Source organism: Oncorhynchus keta, chromosome 5 (assembly GCF_023373465.1).
Source record: "Oncorhynchus keta strain PuntledgeMale-10-30-2019 chromosome 5, Oket_V2, whole genome shotgun sequence".
Lineage (NCBI taxonomy): Eukaryota > Metazoa > Chordata > Actinopteri > Salmoniformes > Salmonidae > Oncorhynchus > Oncorhynchus keta.
The window spans coordinates 29,526,406-29,545,587 of NC_068425.1; the positions used below are offsets into that span (position 1 = coordinate 29,526,406).

Consider the following 19,182-nt stretch of genomic DNA (forward strand, 5'->3'; position numbering starts at 1 on the left):
TGTGACATACTGGCTGCTGTGTGACATACTGGCTGCTGTGTGATATACTGGCTGCTGTGTGATATACTGGCTGCTGTGTGATATACTGGCTGCTGTGTGATATACTGGCTGCTGTGTGATATACTGGCTGCTGTGTGATATACTGGCTGCTGTGTGACATACTGGCTGCTGTGTGACATACTGGCTGCTGTGTGACATACTGGCTGCTGTGTGATATACTGGCTGCTGTGTGATATACTGGCTGCTGTGTGATATACTGGCTGCTGTGTGACATACTGGCTGCTGTGTGACATACTGGCTGCTGTGTGATATACTGGCTGCTGTGTGATATACTGGCTGCTGTGTGATATACTGGCTGCTGTGTGATATACTGGCTGCTGTGTGATATACTGGCTGCTGTGTGATATACTGGCTGCTGTGTGATATACTGGCTGCTGTGTGATATACTGGCTGCTGTGTGATATACTGGCTGCTGTGTGATATACTGGCTGCTGTGTGATATACTGGCTGCTGTGTGATATACTGGCTGCTGTGTGATATACTGGCTGCTGTGTGATATACTGGCTGCTGTGTGATATACTGGCTGCTGTGTGATATACTGGCTGCTGATATACTGGCTGCTGTGTGATATACTGGCTGCTGTGTGATATACTGGCTGCTGTGTGATATACTGGCTGCTGTGTGATATACTGGCTGCTGTGTGATATACTGGCTGCTGTGTGACATACTGGCTGCTGTGTGACATACTGGCTGCTGTGTGATATACTGGCTGCTGTGTGATATACTGGCTGCTGTGTGACATACTGGCTGCTGTGTGATATACTGGCTGCTGTGTGATATACTGGCTGCTGTGTGACATACTGGCTGCTGTGTGATATACTGGCTGCTGTGTGATATACTGGCTGCTGTGTGATATACTGGCTGCTGTGTGATATACTGGCTGCTGTGTGATATACTGGCTGCTGTGTGACATACTGGCTGCTGTGTGATATACTGGCTGCTGTGTGATATACTGGCTGCTGTGTGATATACTGGCTGCTGTGTGATATACTGGCTGCTGTGTGATATACTGGCTGCTGTGTGATATACTGGCTGCTGTGTGATATACTGGCTGCTATGTGATATACTGGCTGCTGTGTGATATACTGGCTGCTGTGTGACATACTGGCTGCTGTGTGACATACTGGCTGCTGTGTGATATACTGGCTGCTGTGTGACATACTGGCTGCTGTGTGATATACTGGCTGCTGTGTGATATACTGGCTGCTGTGTGATGTGATATACTGGCTGCTGTGTGACATACTGGCTGCTGTGTGACATACTGGCTGCTGTGTGACATACTGGCTGCTGTGTGATATACTGGCTGCTGTGTGATATACTGGCTGCTGTGTGATATACTGGCTGCTGTGTGACATACTGGCTGCTGTGTGATATACTGGCTGCTGTGTGATATACTGGCTGCTGTGTGATATACTGGCTGCTGTGTGATATACTGGCTGCTGTGTGATATACTGGCTGCTGTGTGATATACTGGCTGCTGTGTGATATACTGGCTGCTGTGTGATATACTGGCTGCTGTGTGATATACTGGCTGCTGTGTGATATACTGGCTGCTGTGTGATATACTGGCTGCTGTGTGATATACTGGCTGCTGTGTGATATACTGGCTGCTGTGTGATATACTGGCTGCTGTGTGATATACTGGCTGCTGTGTGATATACTGGCTGCTGTGTGATATACTGGCTGCTGTGTGATATACTGGCTGCTGTGTGATATACTGGCTGCTGTGTGATATACTGGCTGCTGTGTGATATACTGGCTGCTGTGTGATATACTGGCTGCTATGTGATATACTGGCTGCTATGTGGCATCAACGTGTGTTTCTGATGCCGACCATTCATCCTTGGTAACAACTACACATATTGTCAATGAAAGAGGTGAGGGAGGGAGGGGTACACACAAATGCACGTACACACGCACCCGCACACCCCTCCTCTGCAGTCAACGCTGCGTCAAGCAGGTTACATAACTCAGCCAAGTGAGTGAGAGAGAAAGAGAGAGATAGTAAGAGAGAGGGGTGAGGCAGAGAAAGAGATATAGACGGAGGAAGGATGGGGAGGAACAGGAGAGTATGGTGTAAGGTGGATTGAATGAGAGAGGAAGAGAGAGATAGTCGGAGGAAGGGGGAGGAACAGGAGAGTATGGTGTAAGGTGGATTGAATGAGAGAGGAAGAGAGAGATAGTCGGAGGAAGGGGGAGGAACAGGAGAGTATGGTGTAAGGTGGATTGAATGAGAGAGGAAGAGAGAGATAGTCGGAGGAAGGGGGAGGAACAGGAGAGTATGGTGGAAGGTGGATGAATGCAAGAAGAAGAGAGAGATAGTCGGAGGAAGGGGGGAGGAACAGGAGAGTATGGTGTAAGGTGGATTGAATGAGAGAGGAAGAGAGAGATAGTAAGAGGAAGGGGGGAGGAACAGGAGAGTATGGTGTAAGGTGGATTGAATGAGAGAGGAAGAGAGAGATAGTCAGAGGAAGGGGGGAGGAACAGGAGAGTATGGTGTAAGGTGGATTGAATGAGAGAGGAAGAGAGATAGTCGGAGGAAGGGGGGAGGAACAGGAGAGTATGGTGTAAGGTGGATTGAATGAGAGGAAGAGAGAGATAGTCGGAGGAAGGGGGAGGAACAGGAGAGTATGGTGTAAGGTGGCTTGAATGAGAGAGAAAGAGAGAGATAGTAAGAGAGAGGGGTGAGACAGAGAAAGAGATATAGACGGAGGAAGGATGGGGAGGAACAGGAGAGTATGGTGTAAGGTGGATTGAATGAGAGAGGAAGAGAGAGATAGTCGGAGGAAGGGGGAGGAACAGGAGAGTATGGTGTAAGGTGGATTGAATGAGAGAGGAAGAGAGAGATAGTCGGAGGAAGGGGGAGGAACAGGAGAGTATGGTGTAAGGTGGATTGAATGAGAGAGGAAGAGAGAGATAGTCGGAGGAAGGGGGAGGAACAGGAGAGTATGGTGTAAGGTGGATTGAATGAGAGAGGAAGAGAGAGATAGTCGGAGGAAGGGGGAGGAACAGGAGAGTATGGTGTAAGGGGGATTGAATGAGAGAAGAAGAGAGAGATAGTCGGAGGAAGCGGAGGAACAGGAGAGTATGGTGTAAGGGGGATTGAATGAGAGAGATAGTCGGAGGAAGGGGGAGGAACAGGAGAGTATGGTGTAAGGTGGATGAATGAAAGAAGAAGAGAGAGATAGTTGGAGGAAGGGGGGAGGAACAGGAGAGTATGGTGTAAGGTGGATTGAATGAGAGAGGAAGAGAGAGATAGTCGGAGGAAGGGGGGAGGAACAGGAGAGTATGGTGTAAGGTGGATGAATGAAAGAAGAAGAGAGAGATAGTCGGAGGAAGGGGGGAGGAACAGGAGAGTATGGTGTAAGGTGGATGAATGAAAGAAGAAGAGAGAGATAGTCGGAGGAAGGGGGGAGGAACAGGAGAGTATGGTGTAAGGTGGATTGAATGAGAGAGGAAGAGAGAGATAGTCGGAGGAAGGGGGGAGGAACAGGAGAGTATGGTGTAAGGGGGATTGAATGAGAGAAGAGAGAGATAGTCAGAGGAAGGGAGTGAGGAACAGGAGAGTATGGTGTAAGGGGGATTGAATGAGAGAGGAAGAGAGAGAGATAGTCAGAGGAAGTGGGGAGGAACAGGAGAGTATGGTGTAGGGGGATTGAATGAGAGAGGAAGAGAGAGATAGTCAGAGGAAGGGGGGAACAGGAGAGTATGGTGAAGGGGGATTGAATGAGAGAGATAGTCAGAGGAAGGGAGGAGGAACAGGAGAGTATGGTGTAAGGGGGATTGAATGAGAGAGAAGAGAGAGAGAACAGGTCAGAGGAAGTGGGGAAGGAACAGGAGAGTATGGTGTAAGGTGGATTGAATGAGAGAGGAAGAGAGAGATAGTCAGAGGAAGTAACAGGAGAGTATGGTGTAAGGGGGATTGAATGAGAGAGATAGTCAGAGGAAGGGGGAGGAACAGGAGAGTATGGTGTAAGGGGATTGAATGAGAGAGAAGAGAGAGATAGTCAGAGGAAGTGGGGGGGAACAGGAGAGTATGGTGTAAGGGGATTGAATGAGAGAGATAGTCGGAGGAAGGGAGGAACAGGAGAGTATGGTGTAAGGGGGATTGAATGAGAGAGAAGTCAGAGGAAGGAGGAAGGGGGAACAGGAGAGTATGGTGTAAGGGGGATTGAATGAGAGAGGAAGAGAGAGATAGTCAGAGGAAGTGGGGGAACAGGAGAGTATGGTGTAAGGGGGATTGAATGAGAGAGATAGTCAGAGGAAGGGAGTGAGGAACAGGAGAGTATGGTGTAAGGGGGATTGAATGAGAGAGGAAGAGAGAGATAGTCAGAGGAAGTGGGGGAACAGGAGAGTATGGTGTAAGGGGGATTGAATGAGAGAGATAGTCGGAGGAAGGGAGTGAGGAACAGGAGAGTATGGTGTAAGGGGGATTGAATGAGAGAGGAAGAGAGAGATAGTCAGAGGAAGTGGGGGAACAGGAGAGTATGGTGTAAGGGGGATTGAATGAGAGAGGAAGAGAGAGAGATAGTCAGAGGAAGTGGGGGAACAGGAGAGTATGGTGTAAGGGGGATTGAATGAGAGAGGAAGAGAGAGATAGTCAGAGGAAGTGGGGGAACAGGAGAGTATGGTGTAAGGGGGATTGAATGAGAGAGTGAGGAAGTGGGGGAACAGGAGAGTTGGTGTAGAGAGAGATAGTCAGAGGAAGTGGGGGAACAGGAGAGTATGCTGTAAGGGGGATTGAATGAGAGAGATAGTCGAGGAAGGGGGAGAACAGGAGAGTATGGTGTAAGGGGGATTGAATGAGAGAGATAGTCAGGAGGAAGGGGGAGGAACAGGAGAGATGTATGGGATTGAATACTGAGGAGAGTGAAGAGAGAGAAATAGTCGGAGGAAGGGGGGGAACAGGAGTGTATGGTGTAAGGGGGACTGAATGAGTGAGATAGTCAGACACACACACACACACACACACACACACACACACACACACACACACACACACACACACACACACACACACACACACACACACACACACACACACACACACACACACACACACACACACACACACACTAAGGCCAAAGAGTTCAATCTTGGTTTCATCAGACCAGAGAATCTTGTTTCTCATGGAAGGTTTCTCTTCTGTTCTCCCATCTCCACAGAGGAACTCTAGAGCTCTGTCATTGACCATCAGGTTCCTTGTCACCCCTTCTACCCCGATTGCTCAGTTTGGCTGGGCGGCCAGCTCTAGGAAGAGTCTTGGGGGTTTCAAACTTCTTCCATTTAAGAATGATGGAGGCCACTGTGTTCTTGGGGACCTTCAATGCTGCCTTGACACAATCCTGTCTCGAAGCTCTACGGACAATTCCTTCAACCTCATGGCTTGGTTTTTGCTCTGACATGCACTGTCAACTGTGGGACCTTATATAGACAGGTGTGTGTCTTTCCAAATTATGTACAATCAATTTAATTTACTACAAGTGGACTCTAATCAAGTTGTAGAAACATCTCAAGGATGATCAATGGAAATTTTTGAGTCTCATAGCAAAGAGTCTGAATACTTATATAAGGTATATAAGGTATAATAAGGTATTTATGTTTACTAAAAACCTGTTTTCGCTTTATCATTATGGGGTATTGTGTGTACATTTTAGAAAAAGGCTGTTACGTAACAAAATGTGGAAACAGTTCTGGGCTGGCCCCTCACACCCAGTTCTGGACTGGCCCCTCGGACCCAGTTCTGGACTGGCCCCTCGGACCCAGTTCTGGGCTGGCCCCTCGGACCCAGTTCTGGGCTGGCCCCTCGGACCCAGTTCTGGGCTGGCCCCTCGGACCCAGTTCTGGGCTGGCCCCTCGGACCCAGTTCTGGGCTGGCCCCTCGGACCCAGTTCTGGGCTGGCCCCTCGGACCCAGTTCTGGGCTGGCCCCTCGGACCCAGTTCTGGGCTGGCCCCCCGGACCCAGTTCTGGGCTGGCCCCTCGGACCCAGTTCTGGGCTGGCCCCTGGGCGGCCCCTCGGACCCAGTTCTGGGCTGGCCCCTCTGGACCCAGTTCTGGGCTGGCCCCTCGGACCCAGTTCTGGGGCCCCTCGGACCCAGTTCTGGACTGGCCCCTCGGACCCAGTTCTGGACTGGCCCCTCGGACCCAGTTCTGGGCTGGCCCCTCGGACCCAGTTCTGGGCTGGCCCCTCGGACCCAGTTCTGGGCTGGCCCCTCGGACCCAGTTCTGGGCTGGCCCCTCGGACCCAGTTCTGGGCTGGCCCCCCGGACCCAGTTCTGGGCTGGCCCCTCGGACCCAGTTCTGGGCTGGCCCCTCGGACCCAGTTCTGGGCTGGCCCCTCGGACCCAGTTCTGGGCTGGCCCCTCGGACCCAGTTCTGGGCTGGCCCCTCGGACCCAGTTCTGGGCTGGCCCCTCGGACCCAGTTCTGGGCTGGCCCCTCGGACCCAGTTCTGGGCTGGCCCCTCGGACCCAGTTCTGGGCTGGCCCCTCGGACCCAGTTCTGGGCTGGCCCCTCGGACCCAGTTCTGGGCTGGCCCCTCGGACCCAGTTCTGGGCTGGCCCAAGCCCATAAAACAGCACTAACAGTGTTCCTCTCCTTCACTTCCTCTCTAATCATCCCTGAAAAAGCCTTTTAGCAGAGCCTTCCAAGCTGTCTCTCTCCACTCCATCCCTAAACTTCTAGTGGGGAGAGTCTGCTGTTCTATCCCTCGCCCTATTGAACCTCACCTCAGTCAGAGCAGGATAAACACAGGGAGTCAATGAGGACAGGCTCACTACCGCCACCCCCTGTTGAGGAGAGGAATTACAACCAATTACAGTGCGAGATAACACAAGAGATCCAATACTGCCTACCTCTGGCCACACTGGCAGAACAGGACACAGGAACACTTGGACACGCTCTGCATGCTCTACTCTGCCCACCCCAGTGCTTCTTCAAGCCCACTCGAGCAGAGCCTGTTTGGACATGACAGATCTAAACCACAGCTGGCATCGTCGATTACACTGACAATGAGGAGATTTTTGGCTGGATTTTTCTACGCTGTCACAGAGTCGCAGGGATGAGTTTTGTTTTGGTGTTTGTGTGTATAAAAGGGGTATTTTGTGGCTACATCATAAACAGACAACAACAGTGTCTAGTAGATAGACGAGACAGAGACTTGTCTGATTAGAAGTGTGTCTATGGGTGTGTGTGAGTTTACATTTTTTGTCATTTATGAGACGCTCTTAACCAGAGCGACTTACAGCAATTAGTGTCTATATTTATCCAGAACAGAGCACTCAAGAACACCCACACAGGAAGGAATTAGGCATTGCATCACTGATGACATAATCACGCTGTAGCCAGAAAATAATGGGATTACACAGTATATTTGTTTCATATGGGGTCACTGGCCAGCTCCTGAAAATGCACACGCCTGAACACAATAATACACACACATGCATGTGAAAGAACATACAACACTCCTTCCGTGGCCTCCAACTGCTCTTAAACGCTAGTAAAACCAAATGCATGCTTTTCAACCGTTCGCTGCCTGCACCCGCACGCCCGACTAGCATCACCACCCTGGATGGTTCCGACCTAGAATATGTGGACATCTATAAGTACCTAGGTGTCTGGCTAGACTGTAAACTCTCCTTCCAGACTCATATCAAACATCTCCAATCTAAAATCAAATCTAGTCGGCTTTCTATTCCGCAACAAAGCCTCCTTCACTCACGCTGCCAAATTTACCCTAGTAAAACTGACTATCCTACCGATCCTCGACTTCGGCAATGTCATCTACAAAATAGCTTCCAATACTCTACTCAGCAAACTGGATGCAGTTTATCACAGTGCCATCCGTTTTGTTACTAAAGCACCTTATACCACCCACCACTGCGACCTGTATGCTCTAGTCGGCTGGCCCTCGCTACATATTTGTCGCCAGACCCACTGGCTCCAGGTCATCTACAAGTCCATGCTAGGTAAAGCTCCGCCTTATCTCAGTTCACTGGTCACGATGGCAACACCCACCCATAGCACGCGCTCCAGCAGGTGTATCTCACTGATCATCCCTAAAGCCAACACCTCATTTGGCCGCCTTTCGTTCCAGTTCTCTGCTGCCTGTGACTGGAACGAATTGCAAAAATCGCTGAAGTTGGAGACTTTTATCTCCCTCACCAACTTCAAACATCTGCTATCTGAGCAGCTAACCGATCGCTGCAGCTGTACATAGTCTATCAGTAAATAGCCCACCCAATTGACCTACCTCATCCCCATACTGTTTATATTTATTTACTTTTCTGCTCTTTTGCACACCAGTATCTCTACCTGTACATGACCATCTGATAATTTATCACTCCAGTGTTAATCTGCAAAATTGTAATTATTTGCCTACCTCCTCATGCCTTTTGCACACAATGTATATAGACTCTCTTTTTTTCCTACTGTGTTATTGACTTGTTAATTGTTTACTCCATGTGTAACTCTGTGTTGTCTGTTCACACTGCTATGCTTTATCTTGGCCAGGTCGCAGTTGTAAATGAGAACTTGTTCTCAACTAGCCTACCTGGTTAAATAAAGGTGAAATAAATGAATAATAAAAATAGAAAAACACATAAGCATGCACACTTACACACTAACAAACACACAGCAAAATAGGGGACAGTGGAGCATTTAACCCTTTACACACCGTGCAATGACACCCTTTAAAATGGTACAAGAATATTTCTCATCTAAAATAACAGTGACCTTTAATTTACTGTCAACGACACTCACAGTATAGCCCCTCCAGAAGGACTGGATGAGAACAGCAGCATGCTGGTCTGACAGCAGTAGGGAGAGAGGGATGGAAGGCCTGGGACTGGGAGAGGGAGGGAGAAGAGAGGAGGGGATGGAGAGAGGAGAGGGCAGCGTGTGAGTCACCTCTGTTCATAAGGGCAGCATCAGCCTAAGGTGCAAGTTTGTGCCACTGTGTGTGTGTGTGTGTGTGTGTGTGTGTGTGTGTGTGTGTGTGTGTGTGTGTGTGTGTGTGTGTGTGTGTGTGTGTGTGTGTGTGTGTGTGTGTGTGTGTGTGTGTGTGTGTGTGTGTGTGTGTGTACATGCATACATATTCCGTGTGATTTCTGATATGACTTTCTTGCTCTGTGTTATGTTTGCGTATACACTTTATTAAGTCTCCTGCAACTCACTGTATCCTGAGCCAGTCCTTGACAAATGGGATCTCATGGAAGTCCACAGGGGCCTGTCCCTGCCGGCGGGGGTTCCGACTGCAGTGAGAGAGAAGAAAAGGCTTTGGAACAGACCGTAGCAGACAGAATATTAAGCTTAGTTTCACACAAAGACAAACTCCAGTCATAGTTGCGTAACACCAATCCATTTTTAGAGACAGACTTTTTTTTTTAGTGGTAAAAGCAATGGCTTAGCACTCAGAAGATAAAGTGGTGGCAGAAAGTTCAGACATTGTCAAAGATTTTTACTAAATCAACTGAGAATGGAAGAGAGCAAAGGGGGCATGCAGGCAGTCTTACTTGTACAGCCACTCAGTTAGGAAGTCACAAGCGTTGAATGCTGTTCTTTTCCTCTTAAACAGGTAAAAGGATGACAGTGTTACTGTAGTGTAATAATCTGCAGAGCTCTACAGAAGTAGGCTACAATATAATCATCATTATCATAGTATAATCAGTGCTTGAAGTCGTATTAAATAAGTCCTAGTACTAGTTTTGGGTGTCGGGATTCATGTTAGAGACAATATTTCAGAAGAGGTGATCATACATCCTGTCACTCTATAATTCAAAGTTGTTTATGAAGTACAGTCAGGAGAAGCAAACTATTAAAATACTGTAATGTATTCTAGTTGGGTGGTCTGTAGTGTTCTGCAGGGCCACATTGATATCTAGTAAATTGCCATTATATCATGTTAGTGTTATTGTGTGATATAGGCCTAGTGCCAGTACCTCCAGGCAGTGTTGTCTCTGGGCCTCTCTCAGCATGGCCTCCAGTCCAGGCAGTAGCACTGGGAACACGGACCCCTCCAGGAACTGGGTGATTGGGCCTGGGGCAGACATGGGAATGGATCAACACAAGTGGGGTAAGAGTGGCCTTTCTGCCATGCAAAGGGACATTTCACTCCAACTGTAGCCTAAAACACTGTTTTGGTACTATTATTGGGGAGTAAAATCAAGACAGACTTGAAACATTATTATCCTCTACAGTGCTTAGAGAGCTAATTAAACAGGAAAGTATTGTTCCTGATAAAAGCATAGATTATGTATAGCGATTGAGGGGGGAAAGCAGTATCGGGTCTTGCACCAGAAACACTGAGGCTACAGGACACTAGTCTACTTCCTGTGCCATAAACGTCAAGACCTCTTGGCAGAGGCAATACTATGTTTAGCACATACAAATAAGCTACAGTTTTAAGTGGTTTGAAACTCACGTTGATGGAGCTGGGGAGTGGATGCAGGGTGTGTGGTCTGAGGCTGTCTGTGACAGGAGGATGGAGGTTTGTCCAAGGCAGAATATCCAGCAAGGGCAGGGTGGCTCAGAAGAGGGTCAACATGCTTCACAGGATCATCATTCACAGCAACCTAGAAAGCCATACAGCACCATGTAGACAAACATATCGTTTTCTTTTTACAAATGAATTGTTGAATTTGAATTTATTTACTGAAGTGCAATTATTGTTGTCTGCCTTACCTTAGCTGCCATGAGACCATAGAAGACAGGAGAGTGCTTGCTGGCGCTGTACTGGGAGACATGAGTGCTCACTGAACCACTGTCTGTCCAAGCAGCGCTGGGTGGACTGGGCTGCTCCGAATCATATTCTGGTTGCACACAACAATGAAAACGCCATTTTTATTTATATTTTAGTCGACAACATGCATACCGGTATTTACAATTAACTCTCAAGCGAAGCATACCTTACCTTCACAGACTTGTTGCCACAATGATTTCTTAGCACCAATCATTTTTGCCATTCTGAAGCAGTTGCTAAGAACGCGTCGTTGGTTGTCAAGGAAAAACGTATCTTCGTACTTCCGGTGTAATATACGAATAATATTTTTGATTAACACATTTCTCTTAGCCCCCCAAAAAACTAATTTTAAACACCATTAGAAAATACGTATAACGGCACAACAAGTCTTTAAAAGAAACCAATGGCAAACAAGCAGGGGCTTTTCCTAAAAAAAATATCCCACGTCAGCCACTGGAGGGCAGCAGCTCCTGCTGACTCAGACAGACGGAACCAAAGAGGGAGTATTATTACACTGGCTCAGGTTGAATCATAATCGCGCCATCTCAAATCAAACAGTAATCTGAGCCGCTCAGTCATGTTGTCAACAAGGCAGCACGGTGCATCGTCCATAAAATTGTATTTTTCATGAAATACATGTTTGAATTTAACTATATATCATTGAGAAGGCAGATAAAGCATTTTTTATCAAAAGCAATCAATGTTGTGAAAGCTTGTGAAAACAAAATCCTACTCATCAGTCCACGTGCTTAGTTACATCACTTTTGTTATGAGCCGACTTTGCCGTCGGCCATAGTGGGGCACCTGGCTCATGCCCGGGAGGCAGCCCGATTCCAAAAGGGAATCGGGACTCTACTTGCAGTAGGATCCTTGGGATGGCCCTACCCTACTTGCAGTAGAGTCCAACGCTAAACAGATTGAATTGGCACATGCCCGTGGCATTAATACAACGCCTTCATTCCTACATATGATCTACTACTCTGTATTTTGACCAATGAAGTTTATGGTTATATCAAAGACAGTTTGAATTACGATTCATGTGGTGTATTATGATTGTTGGGTGTATTATAAACTTATAATACACCCAAAAATTGGGATTAGAAGAAAAGCCCTCAAACTTAACTCTGGACTTCAAAGCCACTCCCGCTGCGTTTTTATCCCACCAGGGACTGATTTAGACGTGGGTCACTGGGCGTGTGCAATTAATGATAAGGTAGAACAGAAAACCAGCAGGCTCTGGACCTCATAGGGTGAGTTAAGTACCCCTGCCCTATAGTGAGCTCTTATACTAAGAGCATTCACCATCTAATGCAGGGGTGTCAAACTCATTCCATGGAGGGCCTATTGTCTGCAGGTTTTTGTTTATTCTTTTCAATTAAGCCCTAGACAACCAAGTGAGTGGAGTTCTTTAGTAATTAGTAAGATTAACTCATCAATCAAGTACAAGGGAGGAGCGAAAACCTGCAGACAGTCAGCCCTCCATGGGATGAGTTTGACACCTGTAATCTAAATGGTACATTTGCACTCATCCTCTCCCTGCTGCCATTCCAAAACCACAACCCCCCCAGATGTGACCCCAAAGCAGCATTTAAATAAAAAACCAATAGTCTTTATTAGGTAAAATATCACATGCATCAAAAGCTCTCAAAATGTAATTCTTTAGGAATATATTCTAAATGCGGTTTAGCTACCTCAGGATGAGAGCAGCGACAAAATAAACGAAAACACATTTAAAAACAAATGAAAATGAAAATCTGTACTGTCCCAAGATGTTTCCAAAATGCACTGAAAAGCTTTTTGATAAAAATACATTGCAGTAACTAATTATCTTAAAAATAAATAGGATCATAATCATTTTTTGTACATTTAGACTTTCTGGTCCACACAAAACTCATTTATAGCTTCCCCATCTAGTTTTTTACACAAATTGTGAGGACTTGTGCAACACACATTTCATTTACCGGCATCATTTGTCATTATTCTCAACTAGAAATTGTAAAAGTCTAACATAATTACACTTACAATGGGTAATACAAATAATAGAAATATTGACAAGGTGTACCCTTTTTTCATAAAGCAACACTGATAAAATCTCATTCTTAAAAAAGGACCAACTATTAACAATGAAATATACAGATTACATTCCTGCAGGGAGTAGAAGGGATTATGCGCTATCCGGGATCCTTGGGATGGCCCTACCCTAAACTCTAACCTCTAACTTCAACGGGGTGATGTCAGAGTTAGGACATCCCAAGGATCCCCTTTTCCGGAGTAGAAGCTCTAGTAGAGGATGTTATAATGACTGTGCAAGGAGCAGCCAAACCATTGGCTCGCTGCACTAGACGAAGCCAAACCATTGGCTGTCAGTCTCACTCTCATTAACACTCCAGTCTGGACTCCACAGAGCTTCAAGACCAAATCTTAACTTGAGACACACATGTATCAACTCATTAAAAGTCTGTCCATGTGTGTAACCTTTTCTATAGGAGAGAGATAGAGCTTAGTTTTGATGGCTGTGTGGATGCATAAAGTCATGGCGAACAGGAGTGTTGTAGAGTCCAAAGAACGGTAGTAGTCCTGTCTGTGTCCTGCGAGTGTCCACTGACCATGTTAGCTGGCCCTGCAGACTGACCAACCAACAGCAGCAGAGAGAAGTAGCTTTGTATCAAGAGAAGAGAGGCCTACACAGTGTCATGTAGGCCCAGTGTGTGTGAGGCCTATAGAAAACGTCATTTAGGCCCAGTGTGTGTGAGGCCTATAGAAAACGTCATTTAGGCCCAGTGTGTGTGAGGCCTATAGAAAACGTCATTTAGGCCCAGTGTGTGTGAGGCCTATAGAAAACGTCATTTAGGCCCAGTGTGTGTGAGGCCTATAGAAAACGTCATTTAGGCCCAGTGTGTGTGAGGCCTATAGAAAACGTCATTTAGGCCCAGTGTGTGTGAGGCCTATAGAAAACGTCATTTAGGCCCAGTGTGTGTGAGGCCTATAGAAAACGTCATTTAGGCCCAGTTATGTGGCTTTGATCCAGTTCTGTGGCTTTGATCCTGAAATTCCATCAGAATCCACAAGGGGTTTTCAAAGAAACATCCAATTCAAAATAAAACCTGATTAAAACACCAACCAAATCAGACAGGATGTGTAAGGAAATAAAAAGATGTGTGTAGTCCGTTTCATCTCGAGGTCACAGGCTCCTGTGGTTGAGTGAGAGCGGCAGAGGAACACGCTCCTCCAAAAACCAAAGGGTTATGACCTGGAGGGCTAATTCAGTGCAAGAGCAGGTTTAAGGAGGAGGGACTGGGACCGAGCTTCTCCTGGACATGGACATGTCAACCTTCACTCTTCTCTTCTCTTTCACATTCCCTGACATTTCATTACAGTCCATTCTTTCATTCTTTTACCATTTCAGTACTAAAACAAAACCCCCCTTGGACACATTCTAGCATAAATCAAACACCCAACCCCATACTTCTGAAGTCACTCGTTTATATCAGTCTCGGTTTTCCCGGCCCCCTCCATTAAAAAAATATGTCCAGTATTATATACAGATAGCAGAGAAATGCAGTTCAAATGGGCGCCATCCTCCCTCACTGGATGCGTGGTTCTCCGTGGACTCTGAAGCGGTAGAGGCAGGTGTACTCGGGGTGACCCCAGTTGGTCAGCACCCGCACCTCGATGATCTGGAAGGCCCTTTCGTTCTTCTCCTGGATGGAAGGGACATAGTGAGGAGTGATAAGTATTGAATCTCAAAGTATCAGATTTGAAAAAAGAAGACGATTTTTGACAAAGTAAAAAAAGAGCCAGAGAGAGGTATATAGTATGCAAGATGGTGAGAGGTTTTTTGTGTGTGTTTGTTGGCGTATGCACATGAGTGTGTATAAATTGATGTCATTTCTTGTGTTTACCATGACAGGGAAGTTCTGCATTGAGTCTCCGTCCTCCTGGTAGGTGTATTGACCCAACAGCTTTCCCTCCTCCTGATACTCATCATCCAGACCCTGAAAACACACAGAAACCAGTCAGTGATGTCAGGCAGGAGACTGAGGCTGAGACCATAAATAGCCCATGACCAACAGAAGGCACTCCATGTAGTTGCTGATATTGTCAGTAGGTAAGTATGTGTCTTACGTAGACAGTGTAGTTGCTGATACTTCCAGTACGTGTGTGTGTGTCTTATGTAGACAGTGTTGTTGCTGATTTTGCCAGTACATGTGTGTGTGTGTGTCTTACATAGTGTAGTTGCTTATGTGTGTCTTAAGTAGACAGTGTAGTTGCTGATTTTGCCAGTACGTGTGTGTGTGTCTTACATAGTGTAGTTGCTGATACTTCCAGTACTTGTGTGTGTCTTAAGTAGACAGTGTAGTTGCTGATTTTGCCAGTACGCGTGTGTGTGTGTCTTACTGGAAGTATCAGCAACTACACTATGTATGTGTGTGTGTCTTATGTAGACAGTGTAGTTGCTGATTTTGCCAGTGCGTGTGTGTGTGTGTCTTACATAGTGTAGTTGCCTGTACTTCCAGTATGTGTGTGTGTCTTAAGTAGACAGTGTAGTTGCTGATTTTGTCAGTACGCACGCGCGCACGCGTGTGTCTTACATAGTGTAGTTGCTGATACTTCCAGTACGTGTGTGTGTCTTACGTAGACAGTGTATTTGCTGATATTGTCAGTACGCGCGTGTGTGTGTGAGTCTTACGTAGACAGTGTAGTTGCTGATATTGCCAGTACGCATGTGTGTGTGAGTCTTACGTAGACAGTGAAGTTGCGCGGGGCGCTGGCGATGTTGCCGGTAGGGGACAGGGCCTTGGGGATGTGCTCCAGACAGAAGGCTGTGGGGAGGATCCTCAGGGACAACCGGATGACCAGGTAACCATGAGAACCTTTAAACGCCCAGCAGTTCCCTGGATACACATCAGGCTGAGGGAAGGGGAAAGGACGATGGGCGGAGGGAGGAAGAGATGGTAAGACATGTTAGAGTCACGATTAAACGTCTCCACAAGATAAACCCTGTCCTGTTCAAATTTACAAGACTAATGATGTAGTTGTTGAAATAACTTTAAACATTTACCACTATCTACAAATAAAAACACTGACAAAGAGGAAACAACATCCCCTGGTGGTGTTGAAAACAACAGCTTCTTTCTGGAATAACTATTGAATCAGTGTCTTCTAAGCAGCTCAGCTGCTATTCCTGGATTGCAGCTATTGTTGGAATGTGTTTTTATTTGTACACTGTGTTTGTGACCTGGAACAATAAAGCTTCTGAAGGTTTGAATTGGAGAGCTCACCTGGATGGCGACGCGGGGCGACTGGGAGAAGTACCAGAGGGGCACGCTGAACAGACTCATGAGGGCCGTCTTTGTCTCGTACGTCTCCGAGCAGCGCGTGCTTAGGATGCTACCGCCTGACCGCACAGACACATGACCACGTTACATCATTACCACAGTTCAAACACAATAGATTCCTTTCTATTTCTACGCAGGAAGACCACATTGGAAATACATGTCTTAAGGTTTATGAGTGTTATCTGCTGGGAATAAGTGGATCTTTATTTAATCAATCAATCAATCAATGAAAGAATGGGAGCAAGAAAGACATTCTTATTCAATCTTAGGTCAAAATGTATACGAGTCAGAAATCCTAATGCCTGAACCACAACTCTGTGGTGAGGAAACTATAGAAAAGCCATCTGACCGTACACAGGGATAAAGCAATGAAACACACAACATACAATAACATGATTCCATACTAACACACACATCAAAATAGAATCCACACAAGACAAACGTCACAGACCACTCAGTTCATCTGGCCACTAATCTGATGTCTCTAATGGAGCCCTCTGTGCCTGTCCAATCCACACAGGCCATTAGTATGACAAACAGGCGTATTGTCCATGGAGCCAGACTACCTGAGCTTTGGTCTCTAAAGCCCTACTACCCTCTTCACTACTGTTATACCAGTACCATTCATACTGAAATGGCACACTATTCCCTTAGTACACTACTTTTGACCTGGCACCCTATTCCCTTTATAGTGCACTACTTTTGTCCTGGTCAAAAGTAGGACACCATAGGCATCCTATTCCCTTCATAGTAGAGCACTATATAGGGAATAGGGTGCCATTTGGGACAAACCCTCAGTGCTGGCTGCTGTATAGTTATGTAACACTAGGCTAGGATAATCCTTCCATTATAAACCACCATCATGGAGCTGGCTCTAACCCACAGGATGGTTCTGAACCACAGGATGGTTCTGTTCATGGACATGTCAACAGGCTGGCTCTAACCCACAGAGTGGTTCTGTTCATGGACATGTCAAAAGGCTGGCTCTAACCAACAGAGTGGTTCTGTTTATGGACATGTTAACCTTGCTGGCTCTAACCCACAGAGTGGTTCTGTTCATGGACATGTCAACAGGCTGGCTCTAACCCACAGAGTGGTTCTGTTCATGGACATGTCAACAGGCTGGCTCTAACCCACAGAGTGGTTCTGTTTATGGACATGTTAACCTTGCTGGCTCTAACCCACAGAGTGGTTCTGTTTATGGACATGTTAACCTTGCTGGCTCTAACCCACAGAGTGGTTCTGTTTATGGACATGTTAACAGGCTGGCTCTAACCCACAGAGTGGTTCTGTTCATGGACATGTCAACAGGCTGGCTCTAACCCACAGAGTGGTTCTGTTTATGGACATGTTAACCTTGCTGGCTCTAACCCACAGAGTGGTTCTGTTCATGTAAACAGAGTGAGATGGCTCTCTTTACCTCCAGACTCCAGGGCGTAGTCCACTAGGCCCGTTCTATCCTGGGAGTAGAGTTTCAGGGCATTCTGGACGATCAGCTGCACTTGCTAGGGGAGAGAGAGGCAGAGGCAGGGACGGGAGGTTAGGATGTGTGTATGGTTGGATACATTTAGCAGAGACTCTGTCATGCATCTCCACACACAATGACTCCTAGTCTCATTGACAATCATGACCACTTAAAGTAACAGTCATCATATAGTGAAAGTACATCATATAGGAAGGTGGTTTCCAAGAGCCAAATTAAACCTACTCCTGATCCACTATTCACAAAGCATCTCAGAGTAGTAGTGCTGAATGATCCAAGATCAGTTTAGCCTTTTAGATCATAAAGCATAAGGTTATATGGTCAGATCCTAGATCAGCACTCCTACCCTGAGAAACTTTGTGGATGCGTGCCGTGAAGTCAAAAGCATGCTCTATGGAGAATCTGGGTCCAGGACACCGGTCCATCATGAAATAAATCATGATAATGAAGCCGTTCCTCTGATGACAGCGAGTAGCACTGGGTTAACGACAACAAAGAGTCCCTATAGTGGAGTGTGTAGTCTACCCCCTCAGACAGTCCCTCGCCCACGGCGGTGTGTTGGACACTCTGTGTAATAGTCTGGGTCTGGGTGGTGATGACTGCAGCCCTGGCCTCAGCCTCCGTCCGGGCCTCGGCCCTGCTCTGCTCCAACTGCAGCGACACGTTCCTCAGGATGCTGAGCTCCAGGTTGGTCAGGAGGGTCTGCAGGTCGGCCCCGCTCACGTAGCGCGACGACAGCCACTGGAGGAGTCCCTCTGGGATGTCTGGTTCTCCCTGGTGGGTCTGGTCGTCAGAGCCGTAGAACAGGGCCTGCAGCTCCCGCCTCACCTGGGCGGACACCTGGGCGGACACCTGGGAGGGAGAGGTGAGAGGGAGAGGTGAGAGAGAGGGAGAGGTGAGAGGGAGAGGTGAGAGAGAGGTGAGAGAGAGGGAGAGGTGAGAGAGAGGGAGAGGTGAGAGAGAGGGAGACGTGAGAGAGAGGGAGGTGAGACACATCATGTGTGAGGGGCTGTAACTGCAGAATACATATACCATCATGTAGAAGTTCTGTTCAGTAACAGCACAGTACAGGCTGTCATTTGGAAGAATGACATTATATTGCAAAGGTAATGTACAACTACTATAATAAAGACTGAGCGATATCAGTGCAAGCTACAGTAAACACTAAAAGCAGTAAACAGACAGTTGTCTCCCATACTCACCGTTTCCTGGATTGTGTTCAGCTGCTCACATTTCCCCTGACATCCCATCACCCCCTGCAGGTCGCCCCTGATCCGACCCAGCTCCCCCTCCAGCCTCTGCACCTCCGCCAGCAAAGCAGCAGGGGCCTCCGTGTCCACATCCACACTGAGGTGGAGAAAAGAGAAATCCAGTTGGAAGATTCCCTGATGTCTGGCTTATTACCTCCTGATTCCAGGAAGCTTCTGACCAACATTTCTGATAAACAAGTTTTGAGAAACTGACACAAATTTTGCAACCCTGGACTTGGCTCCACACTTCAAAAAATATAAATGTTTGCATGCTGTAAAAAAAAAAAATCCAATACACAGGCTCTACTGTT

General features: G+C 47.0%; 2 protein-coding genes across 49 annotated transcripts in view; both read right to left on the reverse strand.

The window, feature by feature from the left end:
- The window catches only part of iqck (IQ motif containing K), a 29,200-nt gene extending 17,874 nt beyond the window's left edge, over positions 1–11,326 (reverse strand). The window contains exons 1-7 of one of the 2 annotated variants that reach the window (XM_052519444.1): positions 10,971–11,326; positions 10,742–10,869; positions 10,482–10,632; positions 10,000–10,097; positions 9,574–9,626; positions 9,235–9,312; positions 8,822–8,906 (exon numbers count right to left, since the gene is read on the reverse strand). In XM_052519444.1, coding sequence (XP_052375404.1) covers positions 8,822–8,906; positions 9,235–9,312; positions 9,574–9,626; positions 10,000–10,097; positions 10,482–10,632; positions 10,742–10,869; positions 10,971–11,022 — 645 coding nt within the window. In that variant the 5' untranslated portion in view covers positions 11,023–11,326. Of the gene's footprint in view, positions 1–8,821; positions 8,907–9,234; positions 9,313–9,573; positions 9,627–9,999; positions 10,098–10,481; positions 10,633–10,741; positions 10,870–10,965 lie in introns of both variants that reach the window. The other variant, XM_052519445.1, reaches the window with a different exon arrangement.
- A 1,060-nt stretch (positions 11,327–12,386) lies between these two features.
- LOC118382072 (SUN domain-containing protein 1-like) overlaps positions 12,387–19,182 on the reverse strand; it is a 30,133-nt gene continuing 23,337 nt past the window's right edge. For 46 of the 47 annotated variants that reach the window (XM_052519456.1, XM_052519488.1, XM_052519485.1 and 43 more), the window contains 7 exons: positions 18,824–18,968; positions 18,147–18,473; positions 17,559–17,643; positions 16,082–16,197; positions 15,543–15,710; positions 14,702–14,794; positions 12,387–14,500 (listed from right to left, as the gene is read on the reverse strand). In XM_052519456.1, the coding sequence (XP_052375416.1) occupies positions 14,384–14,500; positions 14,702–14,794; positions 15,543–15,710; positions 16,082–16,197; positions 17,559–17,643; positions 18,147–18,473; positions 18,824–18,968 (1,051 nt within the window). In that variant the 3' untranslated portion in view covers positions 12,387–14,383. The remainder of the gene's footprint in view (positions 14,501–14,701; positions 14,795–15,542; positions 15,711–16,081; positions 16,198–17,558; positions 17,644–18,146; positions 18,474–18,823; positions 18,969–19,182) is intronic. The other variant, XM_052519489.1, reaches the window with a different exon arrangement.